Raw genomic sequence first — 19,156 nt, forward strand, 5'->3', positions numbered from 1 at the left:
TTATCGACCCTAAAAACATATACATATTTAGAAACTTATCGAACAATATGTAGCAATAATAACATAAAACGAATAATAATATTGAAAAAAAACTGAAAGGAATAATCAAACGTAATTATTTTGATGCCATTTGTTTTGTAAAAAGATTTTCTATTTTTCTATATGGATTCACTGTTCTCGCAAAAACGTTGTGCTTCGTAATCTGAAAAAAAAATTACTGTTGATCGTTATCGAGAAGCTTATTGTTTTCTACTCGAAAAAGATGTTAAAAAGTAACTCTGAGAACCATCCTCTACGGGGTACCATTTTTTAATGGCACGTTAAAGCGAAAAGAAGAAGAAAAATGGAGAAACAGGTTCTACGTCCATCCTCAAAATCTCAATCTCGCAGCTTTAGGCGAACCGCAGAATTGTTTTGAATAGTTTTCGAGAACTGCGATGCACTTGTTACGATTGACGTTGCACGAAGAAAGCCATTGCAAGTGAAAGTTTGCCGATTAACGAACAGAAAGATGCACAGCCGATGCTGGGCGCACCGAAACCAATTCATTATCAATCGAAAATATTATACAACCGTATTAATTGGGACGAAGATATCCCGCGACATGGTAATCAACAGCACAGACAATTCTTTTTGTATCGTGTATATCTGACGTTGTTAAGTCTTAGTGTAAAATATCGGCCAAAAGATGCACACACATCGCTACACGATCGCCATCGAGCGAATAAACCTATTTTGTATACACAGGAACAAGTAACCTAATCACGAGCACACACGTACACACCAGGTACACGATACTTACACATACGTTATAAACATTTCTCGTGATCTCGTCGTTTCTTTGAGACTACCTAGTTTGTTAATCGATTATGAGCATTCCATGTATCGATCGAGTAACGGGAAATAATCAAAAACAAGTGAAACTTACAGTAGCGGACAGAAGAAAGTTGAAATATATTGCCGTATGCACGTATTAGGAACCTTTGTGTTAGATATTTTCCATTACGTTTGCTGACAGTCGCGTCTCATATATTTATTCGTTTCTTTCGTCGAGTACAGTTCTGCTTCGTAAAATTATGATATTTTTCGTACCACTTGTATTTAAACTTGCTTTTGTCCGCTGTCGTACGCGGGAGCAGGTTACACTGAGAAATCATATATACAACATTAATACATACATGAAACTATATAAAGTATTTACACGATACTTATATACTTATATACATATGAAGAACACGCGCGTACACGCATACGTTTTCGTGCGTGCACACATATGCATGTGTGTGCGCGTGCAGGTGTGCGTAGGTGTTTTTATATATATATTACATTGTGCGCATACACACGCGTGCGCGTTCACATATATACACGTATACACGTACATGTAATACATATATGAAAATATATGTAACGTATATTCAATAGTATCAAAAACAAATACAAGAGTAGAGTATAAGTTGATCGTGACTACTTCAAGGAATCAAATTTGAATTATGACTATAAACGGGAATAGGGGATTGAGACGGGCAAAGGGGATGAAGATAGAACACAAAGAGAAAGGCGAAAACCGAGGCCCACTGTCCACGAAGCGTCGCTTCGTAGAAGCCTAACCGTAATTTATTAGACGCGACGATACGTCTACGCCTTGTCTAGTCTACGAAGCGTACAACAAACAGGCTTGCGGGAGAGATTACCCCTACTCCCATTGCCACTCTCGATACAATCGTAAAGGTAAGGTCGCGTATTGACCGAAAAATCACGTAAGCAGTGACAGGTGGCAATGGCAGGTACGATTAAAAAAACCGTCTGGTAGCTCTGTCGACAAGATACATTTTGCGTACATATGAAAGCGTACTTACTGTTAAAGCGCCTGTATACGTTGAAACATGGTGCGGTGCACGCATCCAGCGTTACCAGATCGAGAGAATTAAGGGAAAAGTTGCCTCTGTTAAGTGAACTTGTGACGTTACGAGTCATTCTGTATACAACGTTCCAGACGAAACTCATGTCACGTGGCACAAACGACGTACTGTAGAGTGGCAGTGGGAAGTAACGTGACGTCGTGTATTCCCTCGATCGAGGGAATCGTCTGGCATCGACGCTTAGGTTTCACGATATTATGTTACGATGTATGTAGTTCGGTATCCCGTCTTATTTGGCGAGCAAGGCCTGATTGGGACGCAGGTTCCAACGCGTAGAGGATGGCACCGATACCGAACGTAGTTTACAGTAGAGTCTCCAATAGACGTTGAAAAGCAGAGCTGTCCGTACGCAAATAATCTCTATAGTCGCTCGGTTCGTACGTTTCTAATGCTTTTAATAACGTGGAATCGGAATCTGTTTCTCTCAAAACTGATGAAACAATGATTAATCGAACTTGTACATCTGTAACCTTCGATCACTTTATTTCTGTTGCGTTTCTTACAATAATACTTTATTGGTTGACCGCTTAAAACTGACTGTCTAACGAGTTTACTAGCGCGTAAGTGTACTGTTTATTGCTGGATGGCGTTATTGTCTCTGTCTCAACGTTTTTTGTAATTGACATACCTCCTATTATCGATAATAATACAGGACGTTGAAAAACGATCAGGCATTTTGACTCGCGTGTTTCAACGTTACCATCGTACCATAAATTGTGGAAAATCGGTAACGCGATGACAAACTGAAACTGGTGCAAATTTACCTAGATGTCCTAGATGTCGCCAGTGTCGGTGCATGCATCGCAACATGTTTCAACGTGTATAGAGGCCTTTAGCCTATGCAGCGACGCTTTGTGGACTGGAGGCCTAAGAAATCAGAGGAGGGAAAGAAATAGATAGTGTAAGGTTGCGGAAACGCAAAGAGATCAGCAAGTTACGAGTAATATAATAATAACGACGATATTGTAAACGATTAAGAGAGAGTCAAAGAGGTATGGACGGATGCGCGATTTCAGCCGTTAAAACGAATCGACTTTTACAAACTTCTCAGAACAAACGAATAAGATTTGGGTAAATATGGGTAAGTGAAAAATACAAAACTTTTCTTCTACGTCGTAGACGAGTGAAAATTTCCCAGTGATCTATGCACTTTACATTCGCGCATCCACGAAACGTTTACCCCTTTGAACGCAAATTCACGTTTGTTTGGTTTTTATTGTCAGAAGTTTCTATTTTTTCATACTATGGTAAGGAACGATAATATTTACTATTAAATATGTATGTACGTGTGAATGTGTGAGTAATATGCAGGAGCTGCACAAGAATGAGAAATGGCGAGAAAGAGTCCGAAAGGGGCAAGGATAAGAAAAGAAGGGAGATGGGAAGAGTGAATTAAGACGAAGAGGAGGAGGAACAGTATTGGAGTTAACGATGAAGTTTAACGACTATTGAATGAATTGTTTGCTATCTTGTCCGCATGTTAAATGCTGTTGGTAATATCGATAGATATTAATTAATATTATCAATTGGTAGATTGCGGATTTTTTATGCATTTGAAGATACAAAAGTACACAGAATTCATATAAAATACAAATATTCAAAATATAGTACTCGTTATGATATTCAGTAGGCGAAATAGATCTTTGCTTAGATTCCATTTCTTTTGTTTGTGTCTATAAAAATATGAATTTGCATAAAAATTCGCAGTCTGTTAATTAATAACACTAGATGGAACGAGGAGAAAACTCGGAGAAAGGGAGAACAGAATATGCACCAAATTGACATTAAATTGCAAGTCTATAGAATGGGTTGCATATGTACGAAGGACAAACGAAATGTAAGAGGAAAGAATAGGAATGAACGAAAGAGTGAAAGAGAGAGAGAGAGAGAGAGAGAGAGAGAAGGAAAGGATGCAAGTGTGAAAAGAAAGAGGGAGAGAAAGAGAGAGAGAGAGAGAGAGAGCGAACGAAAGGGAAACAATTTTTTTCTTGTTATAAACTAAGTGTGCCTAGTCAATAGAATATATCCAGTCAATTTTAATATTATATATATTATATATATTATATATTATTACGATTATATTATTTAAACTTGATACCGTAATATAATGTGAAACCTATCGGACATGAAAAAATAATGATACGACAATGATTGTGCTGTGTTGTACTACGAAATGTTGGCCTGTGACTATATTTGTAGCTATTATACGTATGTACACGCATAAAAAAATAGATATCACGCGTACGTGCATATATATACATATATAATATGTATATGTTTATATACATGTACGTAAGTTGTGCAACCTTTTTGTGCCGTCGCGAAATATTCCAATGAAAGACTGTCAAAAATCATGAAAACGCTAAACGTTTGTTTGAACTACAATTGACTTTGATATTGGGAAATTGATAAAATCAAAAGTTAAAATTACTATTCAGTAATTTTTTAATTAAGAAACATATTTTCTTATTTCAGATTCCAGCTTACAAGTTATATTCTGTTTAACGATAATAAAATAACATGGCATAACTGTAAAAGTAAACGTTACAATTGAAATCTACTGGTTCGAATGAAACAGATCAACGATTTGGCGATTTAATGATTTTCTGATTCCTGACCGGCAACTTCAGCTGCAACTATTTATATTTCACTGTGAATTCGCTTGTGAATAGAAATTTGGATACGAACGAGGGAGCCAATTGTAAAGACTTCTTTTCGTTTCTACTGATATTTTTAAGGGTAATCGTTTAAAATCGGATGAAAAGTGGATTTTTACACTTTTTGTTTCGATTATGACAAATTCTAGTCTGTAATTTTGCCAATTTGTTTATTTCGATAAGACTCGCATATTCTTTATAATAATCTTACTATCGGTAATAGTTTCTTTATGAGGAATAAAAAGGTTAAAAATAGATCACGTTGATAGGTTCATTTTTTATACTTACCATGATTCCAACGTTCTTATTCCATGTAAACGAGAAATGTACATTAACTTTCAATTCGTGGAATTGTTTTCGTTTCTTGTGGCAGAATCGTTAATAAAAATTGAAAAATAGCAAAATGTAAAAGCAAAACGTAAATGAAATGTTTCAACTTTCATTTTTGTTTTAAAGGGAAACTGGATATTTATGTAGAAAAGGGGATCTCAACTCCAATAACTTTGATCCTGAGATATACATATATTATGAAAGGGAAGATCCTGAATGACATGTATTTACTTCGTCCGAAGCGTGGGACGATCGTGGTTTAAAAGTTGTTTTCTAGTGTTTTTAATTCCACCATAAAATTTCACACGCATTTACATATATTTTGAGTATACTAGATTTTTAAGAAAATGTGAAAACGTTCTTTGGACCCAGATTAAAATGAATACCCGTTTAATCTCCGCAGGAATCATACTGCAGCTTTGCGGACGACAGCAAGACGACACAATATCGAATAGAAGAGGCAATAAAAATTCGAAACGGTGCGTCACAAGAGAACGAATGGAAACGTGAATTTCGGGGAATAACCCTTGAAGACGAATCGTTTCATCCGACGTGTTCTCTTGAAAAATCTATTCGGTAATGCTTTCGTCCTACTTGCGAGAATAGCGACGGAACGAAAAACGCTACTGCGAATATTAAATAACAATATGAAAAAGGAATGTTGATAAAGGAAGTGATGGAAAGAGAAAAGATAGCGAGCAAATAGAGAGCAAAGGAGAAGGAGAAAGAGAGAAAGAGAGAGAGAGAGAGAGAGAAGTTTTAAAAAAATAAAAACGGGAAGAAAAAAAGAGTACACGCTGAGCGAAAATTATTTTTTCTAATAAAAAGTCGTCTCACTCTCCCTCTACCCTGTTGCACGTGAAATTGATATTGTTAACAATTGGCTTTTAAAGAATGTTACAGAAAGAAGAAAGATGGCAGATCAACAGAATGAAATGGGGATAAAAGCAGAAAGAACGAATGAAAGAATGATGAATATGTATGCGTATGTGTGCAAGCATGTATAAGAATAGAAGAATGAAAGAATGCGAACGAAAGAAAGAAAGACTAATTGGGTCATATCAAGGTTGGTTATGGAGTAAGGAGGCTATTTATTTAAAATGTAACTAAATGGTCTGTTTTAATGTGTCACGGGCTACACGTACTGTACTATAATATCTAACAATAAAGTATTTTGTTTGCTTCAAAAACACCAACGTGTTCTTTTTCATTGAATCATTTCAAGCTTAGAATATCGTATCGTTTCATGCCTTGTTCCAGCGCCTCTTAAACATTTTCCATTCGCGAAAACATTATGCGGACTCAGTTATAATGTTATATATTAAAAGGTACATTAAATAAATATACAAACAAAACATTAATTGGTAATGAATCGAGGAATTTTAATTTTAAACAATTTTTTATTATATTTATAATTTCGTTACTTATTACCATTTATTAGGAGAAACTCAAAACGTATTGACAAGGTAAATGTGCTTGTTTATTTTTCCATAGAGAATTAAATCTTGACTAAATATTTAGTTATATATAATATATAATAAGCGAAAGAATTATTGATAAAAAGTAAAGAAGGTGAGAGCATTTTAAAGATTTGATGCTCGTTAGTATCTTTTTTTTTTAACAACACTGCATTTATTTTGTTACATCTTTATTTTTTTAAACATAATTTTATATTTTTTTTACACGATTTCTCTATTACAGGTATTGTGACTATTGCAAGATATTGATTGTAAGTATGGTTCTAATAGTAAGATACGTAACTCGTACGATGTATTAGGAGTACATACATTTTCAATTTAAGGGATTAAAACATAAAAAAGTCTAAGCAAATACATTGCGAGTATCAGGAAGACAAAATTATCCATAAAATTAATTTTTTAATTAGATACTGAAACGAAAAATTAAAAAATATTAGATATTAAAAGAAGAAAGAGACGAGAATAGAAGAGAAGGGATTAAATTAAAACGTAAGTATAGAATGAATTAATACAATGAATATGTTATAATATTATGTACATTTTTAATGGGGTATTATAACATATACGTATCTATACGTGTGCGTATTTGTGTTTTTGTTCTTTCATTTACGAATAATTTAACTCCATGTATAATTTATCAATTTTTCATATAAAATTTTCCCAACATGCGGAATATTGATGATTGAAGACTATTGCAGATTCATAAAATTGAAGATTGCTGCGGATTGAGCGACCAAAATTCTCTTCACATCTTCTTGGGAATGATATTTGTTAATCGATATATAAAATTCATCTAATTAAGTACATTTTCACAACCATAAAATAAGATTTAATAGATAAACAAACTTCGTATCATTATACACAAAATATTAACGTGTATAACAGTAGCTTTGTACTAAAGTAATAGGGAAATAATATGTAAGTATAGAAAGGATAAAATATAATGGTAATGGGCGCAAGCAAAAAGTTCGTATAGTGGAACATTTGGATAATAGATTTTGGAACTGTATCTTGAAAGAAATGATAATAATATTGTACGCGAAGTATACAATGACAAGTTAATCTCAATTAAATCGTACGTCAAGAAGTTAAGCTCGTATGAAAAGAGCGCTCGAGTTTGATTTTGATTTATGATTCGCTCTGAGAGATAATTGATAAAGCACCGATTTAATCTACTGTTATACACGTTCGGTTAGCTAGGCTTAAAACTTTTAATTAATGTATGATAATGCCTTAGGATCGGCATATTGAACCACTAAATTGTGAAAGATTTTGCGCGATTGTTTAATCAACCCTTTCATACCTCTGCAATTCAATGAACTCGTCATCTTCTCGCTTATACCACTACTAGTTTTATAATATCGATTATTATATAAATTAAATTTTTATTCAAAAAAATTTGGTTAACGCGCAGATTATTTTCCTATTTCCAATTTTTATTCCAGATTCCTGCGAACTTAATTATATGTAGATACGGACTTAGACTGCGTTACCTTCTACGTCGATATTGTTCAAAATATTTCATACTTCTTATATCACGTGCGAAATTCTTCATTTTCGACCTGTGCAAAAATAATCTTGTATTATAATTTTCCGTGTTTTTACTGGTATTCCGCTATTGTTTACTTTACTCGTGTTTCTCATATAATATGCGAAATTTTGTAAAATATACGAAACTACGATAAAAGTAAAACTGCAATAAAAGTATTTCAAACTCTACAATGTTTCCACAAAATTATCGTTTAAAGTTTATCCACGAACAACTTTCTGTAGAAATATCTTTCAGTAGGAAAATGATTTCTCCTTTCTTTACGATTCAATTGTTATTGCTAGTTTATAAACTTGATAACAACTACTCGTAACTTTCTTTCTTTAAAAAAGAAAAATGGAAACTTTCTAAAGAGATGATTTTTATTAATTTATACTTATACATACAGCGAATAAAATGCCGCTGTACGTGTTTACTTTTATATAAAATTACGCGTCTGTGTATGTTATATATCCAGCAAAACATATTCCCTACTAAAAGTTTCTATTAAAAATTTAAACAATCGATAACTCCTTTGTTGCTAGCCAGAATCTATATCTGCGATCATATACAGGGTGTTTCATTTTTAACGACTCACACAAATATCTCGAAATCTACACATTATTCGAAAAAGTGTTTCAAATAAAACTTACTTTTGTAATGTCACGAATCTTATCTTTGTGGACGTGCCTTTGAGATTTCAAGGTGAACTTCGTTTTCTTTTTTTAAATAGAGCTATATATCGTTCGATGCAATTTGATAATTCTCTGCGAAAAAGGATTAACGTACTTGGGTCAAAAAATGATTAGTTAGAAAAAGATATATTAGCTTTGATTTCGTAAAACTCGATATGAGAGAGGAAAGTATAAAAGACGAGTAATCAGACACATTCAAGCTACTTAATTTCCTCGTGCAAACGAAACAAGATGATTTTGAACAATTTGTGTAAACCAGTATGAATCAGTGTAGAAGATAATTTGAAATAAATGATTATCATCGAATAGCTTGAATGGATCTGATTACTTGCGTTTCGTACTACTTTCCCCTTTATATCTCGAAAAAGAAGACGAATCGACCCATGAAATATATAAGATCTTTTACTCAAAATGTCTCTCAAATCTCTTCCAAACATGTTGACTAGGTTTACCGGTTGAGATCTGGAACAGCCTGTACATGGTACATCTGAACTCGAAAAATATTGGTTCAGCTAACTAAATTGCATGCTTACATATAACATGTAAAATAAAGAGTTTGAAATTAATAAAAAATACATAACAAATAAATAAATATTTATATTCTTATTCTTATATTTCTTATATGTATTTCCGATAGATATAATTGTCCAATTAATTACATACCATCCACCGATGAAATACATATAAAATAATTTTTTAAATTCTCTCGTTTGATATTACAATTTCCTTCCTCCCACCATCTTACGCTTCTTTCCTTTTTCAATCCTCTCATGGATATCTTATATCCTCGACCAGCGCTCATCCTCCTCTCTCATAGCTTTTATAATCTCTGGTTTCTCTCCCACCACATCGCTCTCTGTTACCCCCTATCTATTTTTTTCTATCTTGTCTCTCCCCTTTCCTTCGCCTCTCCTTTCCGTTCTTTATGTCTACAACGCTCCGTTCCTTTTTACGTATAACCTGTCTTCGTCGCTCCTCATTTCCCCTATTTCACCATAAAATACACCCTCGAAGAGCCGACATTGCAGAGTTGAACGTCGACATAGGGGAGTCCCGGCTTCCCTACTGTTCCTCGTCTCTCGTCGTCTCTCCTCGTTGCCCCTTCCGCTCGCCCTTTCTCCCTCTCTCCTGGCTGGCCTCTTCTCTCCTACTCTGATATTAATTTCTCTCTCGCTTCGGCAATGTCTCTGGCCACGATTCCACCCCTCGCAAAGCGACGCGATCGATGGAGCGTCGCCCGCGGTGAGTAACCCGTCGACGGGTTCTCCTGCTTGCCGAGTAACACGCGCATGTATTCAGTCCAGGCAGACGTATACGTATACTATAATACAAGCAAAGGTATCAGGCTTCAAAGGGCGAGAAACGAGCGAAAGTAAAAAGAAAAAGAAGAAGGCGTTACCAATGGAATCACTTACCAATTTTATCACTCAAATTGTGGAATATCGTAGTCGCGCGTTCGACAATGTACAATTAGTCGCAGTAATATTTGGGCACAATACCGTCGCTGTACTTATTGTTTTGCGTAAGAGAAAATAATTTATATCGTGTTGTTTATTCTACGAGAATATGAACCGTTTATCGTAGCTTGAAAATATCCTACATATGAAAATGTCTTCCTAAGGATGCCTTCGGACAATCAATAATATCGCCAATATATCAAAGTTCTCAGTGAAAATAAGGTTTGTCGATAAATATTAACAATCCATATTGATCCTTTTAATTGAGAATCTTGAAATATTGACAATATACTTGGTGGTCTGGCGCTCTAAGGAGGGCACTCCAAGATCCACTGTCCACGAAGCTTCGTTCCATAAAAGCCTAAGCATGGTCTATTAGACACGACGATATGTCTACGCCGATGTTCAGTCTACGAAACGTACACTAAGGTACGTTTTACCTCGTTATTAGACCAGGGATTTTTTATGCAATTGTGAGAAATTTGAAGATACAAAAATGCATGAGATGCACATAATACGTAAAAATATATAAGATATTCAAAGTACAGTACTTCTTGTAGTACTTAATGGATAAAACAGATCTCTATCTGGATCCTGTGTTTTATCGTATTCGTGAAAATGTGAATTTGCATCAGAAATCCGCGGTCTATTCGTTATTCGTTATTAAAACGTCGAGCGACGAGTAAAACCTTTTTCACCCTGTATCGCTGCATTCGTTTATAGCTACAACATACGCCTCGCTACTGACAATGTTAGCGACAGCCGTCGTGATGAAAACGCGTAGCGACGAACACCGTTTGCTGCTGTTTCATGGACAGGTGCACATTACTTCACGATAAACACTGCATGGAAGCGTACTTAGTACTTGCTCTTAGCATCAACGCGTCTAATACGTCTATGAAGCGACTCTTCGTGAACAGTGGACCTAAAAATAACGTTTAAGTCGATTAAGGAATCTTTAAACATCGTGTTATTTATTCTGCGAGAATATGTACCATCTATCGTAGCTCGAAAATACACAATTAGTTTCTTTTCTAAACGATAATAATTAATTATACAATAAATTCTTTAAAAAAAGAAAAATTGTTACCTTTGTTTCTTAAATTCGATGCAGTCTATTCCTTTATGCCTTCTAATAATATCTGCTGCATTTAATTGCAAGTTGTCTTTTATCGACTAGATTCATTCCTTTCCGTGATATGTTAAATCTCTTGATGTGTTAAAAAATATTGGTGTTAGTTTCTTCTGGCGTCGATTATACAAAAGAATTGCAGAAAATAAATCTGTTTCACTCTCTGTTTCATTCTGTGGTCAGAATATTAACGTGACGTAAAAGTGAGATAAGTTTTTCGTTAAAAATCTACTGTACCGCTAAATGTCACTGTTACGAAGAAATTGTTTACGTATTTTCAAGATACAACAAATGGTCCATATCCTCGTAAAATAAGCTATACGATATTTAAATCATCTTTTCTTATACAATGCAACAAATACAGAGATAACACCTTACATATGTATATCGCAAGAAAATGATTCTCAAAATTTTGACGAGAAGAATTTATCTAACATTACTTGTCTCGTGTTTCATATTTGGCAGTTGTCTCATGTTCGTTTTAAAAAAACTTTTATCACGTTATATGTATATGTAATCGTTAGAGTTGAACCTTGTAACAGCTACATCAATCGTCGTAATTAACTAATGCACGTAATTAGCGTTAGGTTTAATTATATTTCTGAATTTAATGACATTAGGTGGTAATGACAAAATCCGCAATCGCTTAATTGCCAGGCCAATAATACATTGAAATTTAGAAATATAAATGATTTGATAAATTTAAAACAATATCATCGATTATAAGGTAATGACAAAGATCAATAAAGTTTCCTTAGTTATTTCAAACCAATAGTTTCAATTTTATCCATCACTACCTCTATATTTACATAATGTTTAAAATTTACTTCATTTTATTTGAATGCACGAGAATGTTACTATTATTTTGAATGTAAATAATCGTATATAATGAATTCTTTTTATAAACACGGAATTCTCAAAAAATTGAAAGATAAAGATTATAGTTGCCTACATTTGTCAATTTCTATTTTAACCATATGGATAACCCCAATTTTAATACATCCATAGAACATAAACATCGTACCTGGTTATATGAATGATTCTATATTCGTTTCAACATTGATATCACAAGTTTAATAAATACGAATCATAATTATTTCATTCACTTAGGTATAAATTTCCTTTTTGGCGTAATCTTTGTACTCATTATTAATTCCGATTGGTTCAAACAAAATTTAATTTGTCACTTGATTTTGAAATAAACAAAATTTAATAATTTAATAAAGTCGTTCCAAAATGTTAAATACAACTTTTTAAATCTTCTTCTTCGTAATAAATTTTAATTATCAATTCTTTTTAATTTATAAAAGGAGTTACATTTCCTACTACAAAATCTAGAGAGATAATAAAGAGATAACTTCAGGCTTAAAGTGACGTAAGTAACTAGAATAACTAGAATAGCATGTTACAAGCGCGCTACAAGTTTAGGATGAACAATTTATATTACCTGATATTACTGATGTTTTGAGGAAGAAAAGTTTCGAAATGTCAACAATGACGAGAGTAGCGTTTCTCCAACGATGGGGTGAGTAGCTCTCTTATGCTACAATTACTCACATTAATATTCGGATATTATCTCTTTATTTGTTACTTCGTATAAGAGAGGATGATCTTGTTGTTTATTTTACAAGAATATATACCATTTATTGTAGCTTGAAAATACGTAAACAATTTCTTCCTAAAAATAATATTTCATAGTACAATAGGTCTTTAACGAAAAATTGTCTTACTTTCACATCATACTAACATTCTAACATTTGTTTACATTCTGTAATCTGGCAATTCTTGGGAACAATTTGAATGCAAAATAGATTTATTTTGTATAATTGTTTTGTATAATGAACGCCAGGAAAAATTAATATCGATATTTTTTAATACATCGGAAGACTTAACATGTTATGAAAAGGAAAGAATAATAGGTGATAAAAGATAACTTGTAACTTATAGATAAATGAATAAAAGCTATGCAGAAGTTGCACAATTATTAGTATTAATTGCAACAGATATTAGGAGACACAAAGAACAAGACTGCGTTGAGTTTAAGGAACAAAGAAGACAACCTCTTTTTTGTCAAAAGTCTATTGTATAATTAAATGTTATTGTTTAGAAAGAAATTGTGAATATATTTTCAAGGTATAGTAATTGGTACATATTTTCATAGAATAAACAACATGATTTTTAAAAGAAACAAATACTGAAATCAGTGCTGTGTCTGAATATTACCGCGAGTAATTGTTTATGAGAAAGAAATTTTAGGAAAACAAGATTGCTTTAATTAAAATAAACTTTCATTTGCAGGAAAGTATTGGAAGAATCTTTATATAGATTATAAAGAATCAGCATTAGGTGCTGCTAAAGATTGTAAAGAACATCCTGTTAGAACATCTATTTATTTTTCTCGTGCGTACATTTATGTTTCATTAACGAACGATAATAATTTTAACAATATTGGTTAAGCACAAAAAATTATTAGTGTATATATTAAAAATTGTTCTTATTATTTTTGACATACTAAAAACTTTATTTAATTAGTTTTAGGATCGTGTGTATATCTGCACAGGCATAATCCAGATGAGTGTTCCTTCAAAGAACATTTATTACAAAATACCATGAAAATAATGCAAGTGGGAGAAGCTATACGTAATCCAATCTCTGAACAATATGTACAATGGTTAGGTCAATGTTACAATGAAGGAATTGTGCGGCGGATGAATTTAGGTATAGTTAGTTTAATCTGGTTAGATGACTATGACAAAATGTGTTCCTTGTACAAAGCTGCTTGTCCTTACTTAAAAACACGATATCTAACCTTTTATCAAAGAGTGGTAGATATTGGATTTTTAGATAAATGGTGGATCTTAGAGAATAAAATGGAAGATTACGATGTAAATGAAGCACAATTTAGTGATGTAAAATATAAATAAACATAAAAATGAAAAAAAAGTTATTTATTTTACAAAAAATAAAAATACGAATTTACAATAACAAATATAATCCAACAGCACAACGATATACCATCTCACTATTATTTGTTTCTGCATTTAATAACATAAATTTAAGTAATTTATTTTTATCTTACTCTCTTGAAACCAGAAAATAATTTTATATATTAATGATTAAAACACAAATTGAAAAACACAATCCTTTATTAAAAATATTTATAAATACTAAAATTTGGTATCAAAATATAAAACATCTTTTATCACATTGTACATAATTATTAATGCGAAGTTTAATTTGTTTAATTTGCATCTTTTGAGTACATTATTTTCAAGTATAAATATGCTTACTTCAATGTGTATGTATATGCATACGTGTCAAATATATATGTAAACCTTTATTTAATAAAATTACTCCTTTAAAAAATTGCATGAGTATTTTGGTTTGTACTTTTCTTTTTTTAACCGTTTTGTATTAATTGCACCTCCTGAACTCTTTGCAAAGCTTTAAATATATGTTATTTTGTTTTCTTTTACTTAACACTATATATTGATCTAAACTTTGGTAGGAAAAATAGTAACTTTTATTTATATATAACACTAAAGTCAATTCTTCCTCTGGCTATGCCTCTGTAAAGCTCTTAAGTTTCTGAAATTAAGAAATTGATATATGTAAATTATCATTACTATAACCAATATTATAATGACTTACCTCGAACATAAATAATAGCTGTACGACAAGGAATGTAAATCATCATATTATTTGAATAATTAGAAAATGGCTCTGGTTTGGTAAAATGTTGTACATTAGTATCAACACGATTTTCCCCACCAAAATCTTTATCATCACTACATAATAGAACCTTATAAGTTCCTGCATTTTTTACTCCAATAGTATAATCAGGAAATGATTTGATTGGATGAAAATTAAACACAAATATAAGTTCTGCTCGATCAAAAACAATTACTTTGTCCTCTTCGTGTTTCCAACTTACATATGCCTATAAAAAGCACAGGAGTTTTATCACTAGAGTTAATATACATAAATATTTTTATTTAAACCTTACAGGGCCTGCATGCAACCATCCATATTTTTCTTCAAGAGTATTTATAGTACGATCCCAATTATTCATAAATTTGTATTTTAGTAACTCATCATCTACTAAATTCCACTGTCTCCTAGCATAATGGTAACTATCTGCATTGCCAGCTCGTGGAAAATCCAACCATTCCGGATGTCCAAACTCATTACCTAGCAGTTTATATATTTAGAAATATATAACTCTAAATTATTAAAAGTTACAATTACAAAAATATGTTTTTAAAACTAACCCATAAAATTTAAGTAACCTTCACCTCCCAATCCGTGTGTAATTAATGTGATAAGATTATGAAGAGCAATTCCACGACTTATGATTGGGTTAGGTGGACTCGTTATACTCATATGCGTGTACATTTCTTTGTCCATAAGCCAAAATGCAATTGTTTTATCACCTACAAGAGCTTGATCATGAGATTCTGAATAAGCCACTGTTTTTTCCATCCATCTTCGATTACTTAATGCCCAACAAATATCTCCAATACTCCAATCTTCATCTTTCACCTCTTTTAAAAGTTTAATCCATTTATCAGGAATAGCCATAGCTAATCTATAATCAAATCCTATGCCGCCTTCAGTAATTGGCCTTTAATATTTAGAGAAAAAAAAAGAAAACATTAGTAATTAATTTATGAAAAATTTATGCTGAAAGAAAAACTTATTTAACATTGCAATCTTAAAACATTTTATACCTGCAAACCCCAGGCATTCCACTAACATCTTCAGCTATTGTAACAATTTCTGGATACAAACAATGCAGCATATGATTTGCAAGCATTAAATATACTACACCTTCAACATCAACATTAAGACCATAATATTCGTCATAGTGGCCACTAAAACCTTGCCCAAATCCTCTTGAATGATATAACATTGATGTAACTCCATCGAATCTACAAAATTTAATATTATGAGTACTTACAATGTAAATACTATATGATAAAATGACATTTTAGTGAATTTAAAGTGTAAGCAAATACCTAAATCCATCAAAATTATATTCCTCAATGTACCAACGTAAGTTGGAAAGTAAAAATCGCAACACTTCGTATTCTCCATAATTAAAAAGTCGACTGTCCCAAAGCGGATGTTGACCACGATTACCAGTATGGAAGAAACAAGCGTCGGTACCATCGAACATATTTAATCCATCTAATGTATTCTTTGATGCATGTGACTGCACCATGTCCAATAAAACATATAAACCATGTTGATGTGCTGTATCTATTAACTGCTTTAATTCTTCTGGTGTACCATAACGAGATGAAGCAGCATAAAATGAAGTCACCTTATTAAATTTAATTAAATATATTGTTATGAAATTTAACATTCACATATATTAGTTTTATAAACAAACCTTTTAAGATTATCCACGATAGGTACACACCTGATATCCAAAACTTGCATAATAGGCATGCTCCATAATAGCCATCAATTGAATAGTATTATAGCCTTGTCTTACAATGCGAGGAATTATTTTTTCAGCAAATTCTAAATATGTGCCAACTTTCAATTCTTGAGTGGCAATACCAACATGACATTCATATATTCTGAGACTTACTGGCTTTTTTGGTTTGGAATATTTAAATTTATAAACCTGAATAAAAATATGTCACTTTGAGGTCTTAATATATACTATGAAATTAATTGAAAATAATGTAAACTTCTAGTTGTATAAAGTAATTATATACATATTTATGTACATATATATACATTTTCAGATGATGGATGCCATATACGTTGTTTATATGTAACACTTTCTGCTCGATTTTGTGTAACATATGTAGCCCAAGGGCTTAATCGTTCCAATAATTCATTGTTATGATCTTTTACAATTATTTTGACTTCTGAAAGATGTTTTATAGGGCAACTACCATCAGCATTAGGAGGTAAATGTAATTCCCATTTACCATAATCCAATTTTTTGTATGAATTAGCTGTCTTATTCCAACCATCTGCAAACAAAAATATAAAAATATTATAATGTTTAAAATACTTTTGTTTCATATATATTTTATGCTATATATTATTACATAAGAATTATGTATTATATTGTGAATTGCTAAAGAAGATAAACTTAAAAAGATAAGATAAAATTCACACATTATTTAATACCCAACAAAAATATTAGAACCTATAATAGATATAAGCCATATTTGAAAATCTGTAAACAGAAAATTTTCAAGCATATCCTATATCTTAAGATTTTAAGACCAATAAATAAGTTTTATTTTATATGATATATATATATATATATCATTAAAAAAACATAAGTATTTTTAAGCTCTAAATGAACCATAACATTCAATTTTGAAATATATATATAATACATATAGTACAAAACTTTCTCTGATTTTTATAAAAATTAATCTGTTATCAAACATTTGCTATCCAATCTCATTTTTTAATTAGAATTATATTAGTATTATAAATAAATAAAAAATGCATTAATTCACTGGATTATACACAAACAAATATATCACGTTATATCTTTTAAAATAAATACAATGATACAATTGAATACAGTGATATTTAATAATTAACACATTAAATGTTCAATTACTTTGACATGACTTTTTATCTAAGCTTCATGGGCCACAGTATTATAATTGCATCATATATGATTATTATGCATCGATTGATTATATTCTAAAGCATTTCATGATCAAATTTTCTTCTATACAAAATAACTACAATCAGTGGACTGTTGGCGGCCTATGCAATATTCAATATGTTAATTATATTCTATATTAATTAATTGAATAAGCTGTTTTTATTACATTTGCTTTTTTATAATTTTGTATTAGTTTCACATAATTTATAGTTTTAATCTACTTACTGAAATCTCCCATTAAAAATAATTCTTGTGCACCTGGTGCCCATTCTTTAGCAATAACACTATTGTCTTCTTTTATATGAATTCCAAAAGTTTTATAACCTTCTGAAAATTTATCCAAAGTGCCATCGCCGGTTTCCACTTTTTCTACATAGTCTTTAAATAAAGCATATCTGGTAAAAAAAATTATTGTACATATAAACACTTTTTGATGTCATTTAGATATTACTTTATCCTGAATTAGCTTAATTGTATCTAAATCTATACATATCCAAAGCAGACATTTACATATGTTTAAAAATGTACATAATACCTTTTGCGAATCTCATTTTCATAAGGTTTTAGGTATGGATCTCTTTCCAATAAAGCATTTATTTCTGGAACTTCGACTTCAGAAGGATCCATACTTGACCATTTTCCTCCCATATTTATCTTTTTTAAATAAATTTATTAGAAAATAAATAGCGATCAACTTGAAGTATAACGAGACCTTATACTTCACTCAAATTCAAATAACACTTCAAGGTGACCCTCAGTATAATTCTATCGATCGAATCTCTACCGGCCAAAAAAAAATACAATTTTATAAAGTATGTATTTGCAATGAAACGACTTTTAAGAGTGGAAGCTTTACGATTTAATGATGTCTATCAGATATGGCGAATAATTTACTATAATTGGCGCTAATTTCAAATTTTTATCATTTGTTATACAGTACATAATGTATGATATTAGAAATGATCCAAATCATTTCTTCCTACTTTAAATTTTCTAAGCATTTAATATATTATAATTCGACCGCAAATTTGTATGCAAATTCATATTTTTGAGAATATAATTAAAAAAGTGGGATCGCAGTGGAAAATTGTCTCATTTGCCAAGTGTCATAGAAAGTGATATACCATCACCCCGCAAAGTAAATTAATGTTCCCGCCAAAAATTTAGATCTGAAATTGTTAACTTACTTTCCGAAGGGACTGTATGTAAGTACTATATACTTTGGATATTCTATATCTATATTTTTTTCATATTGTATGCAGTCTATGTAATTATAATATTTATGAAGAATAACAACAAACAATAATA

General features: G+C 31.6%; 2 protein-coding genes and 1 long non-coding RNA gene across 3 annotated transcripts; 1 reads left to right on the forward strand and 2 right to left on the reverse strand.

Moving 5' to 3' along the window:
• Positions 1-928: 928 nt before the first annotated feature.
• LOC132909058 (uncharacterized) lies at positions 929-2,226 on the reverse strand. The gene is made up of 2 exons (XR_009658489.1): positions 1,857-2,226; positions 929-1,145 (listed from the first exon to the last, which is right to left on the reverse strand). It is a non-coding gene; the product is annotated as an uncharacterized LOC132909058 (long non-coding RNA).
• A 10,338-nt stretch (positions 2,227-12,564) lies between these two features.
• On the forward strand, positions 12,565-14,139 carry LOC132909033 (mitochondrial import inner membrane translocase subunit Tim29). Its single transcript, XM_060963628.1, has 3 exons — positions 12,565-12,721; positions 13,495-13,596; positions 13,729-14,139. The coding sequence occupies exons 1-3, from the start codon at positions 12,682-12,684 to the stop codon at positions 14,118-14,120; spliced, it is 534 nt and encodes a 177-aa protein (XP_060819611.1). The 5' UTR covers positions 12,565-12,681; the 3' UTR covers positions 14,121-14,139.
• A 517-nt stretch (positions 14,140-14,656) lies between these two features.
• On the reverse strand, positions 14,657-18,709 carry LOC132908986 (1,4-alpha-glucan-branching enzyme). Its single transcript, XM_060963520.1, has 10 exons — positions 18,384-18,709; positions 18,074-18,243; positions 16,948-17,189; positions 16,622-16,831; positions 16,215-16,522; positions 15,927-16,127; positions 15,468-15,820; positions 15,203-15,387; positions 14,848-15,136; positions 14,657-14,784 (listed from the first exon to the last, which is right to left on the reverse strand). Exons 1-10 carry the CDS (start codon positions 18,494-18,496, stop codon positions 14,777-14,779), a joined length of 2,079 nt encoding a protein of 692 aa, XP_060819503.1. The 5' UTR covers positions 18,497-18,709; the 3' UTR covers positions 14,657-14,776.
• Between the last annotated feature and the right edge of the window lie 447 nt (positions 18,710-19,156).

This window comes from Bombus pascuorum, chromosome 7 (assembly GCF_905332965.1).
Source record: "Bombus pascuorum chromosome 7, iyBomPasc1.1, whole genome shotgun sequence".
Taxonomy (NCBI): domain Eukaryota; kingdom Metazoa; phylum Arthropoda; class Insecta; order Hymenoptera; family Apidae; genus Bombus; species Bombus pascuorum.

Excerpts from the sequence above, each read along its gene's own strand:
- LOC132909033 (XM_060963628.1), top strand. The coding sequence starts at position 12,682 with ATGTCAACAATGACGAGAGTAGCGTTTCTCCAACGATGGG. Across the intron at positions 12,722-13,494 it reads AGCGTTTCTCCAACGATGGG|GAAAGTATTGGAAGAATCTT; the intron begins GTGAGTAGCTCT and ends TTTCATTTGCAG. Across the intron at positions 13,597-13,728 it reads AACATCTATTTATTTTTCTC|TTTTAGGATCGTGTGTATAT; the intron begins GTGCGTACATTT and ends TTATTTAATTAG.
- LOC132908986 (XM_060963520.1), bottom strand. The coding sequence starts at position 18,496 with ATGGGAGGAAAATGGTCAAGTATGGATCCTTCTGAAGTCGAAGTTCCA. Across the intron at positions 18,244-18,383 it reads GAAAATGAGATTCGCAAAAG|ATATGCTTTATTTAAAGACT; the intron begins GTATTATGTACA and ends TTTTTTTACCAG. Across the intron at positions 15,137-15,202 it reads GATGGTTGCATGCAGGCCCT|GCATATGTAAGTTGGAAACA; the intron begins GTAAGGTTTAAA and ends TGCTTTTTATAG.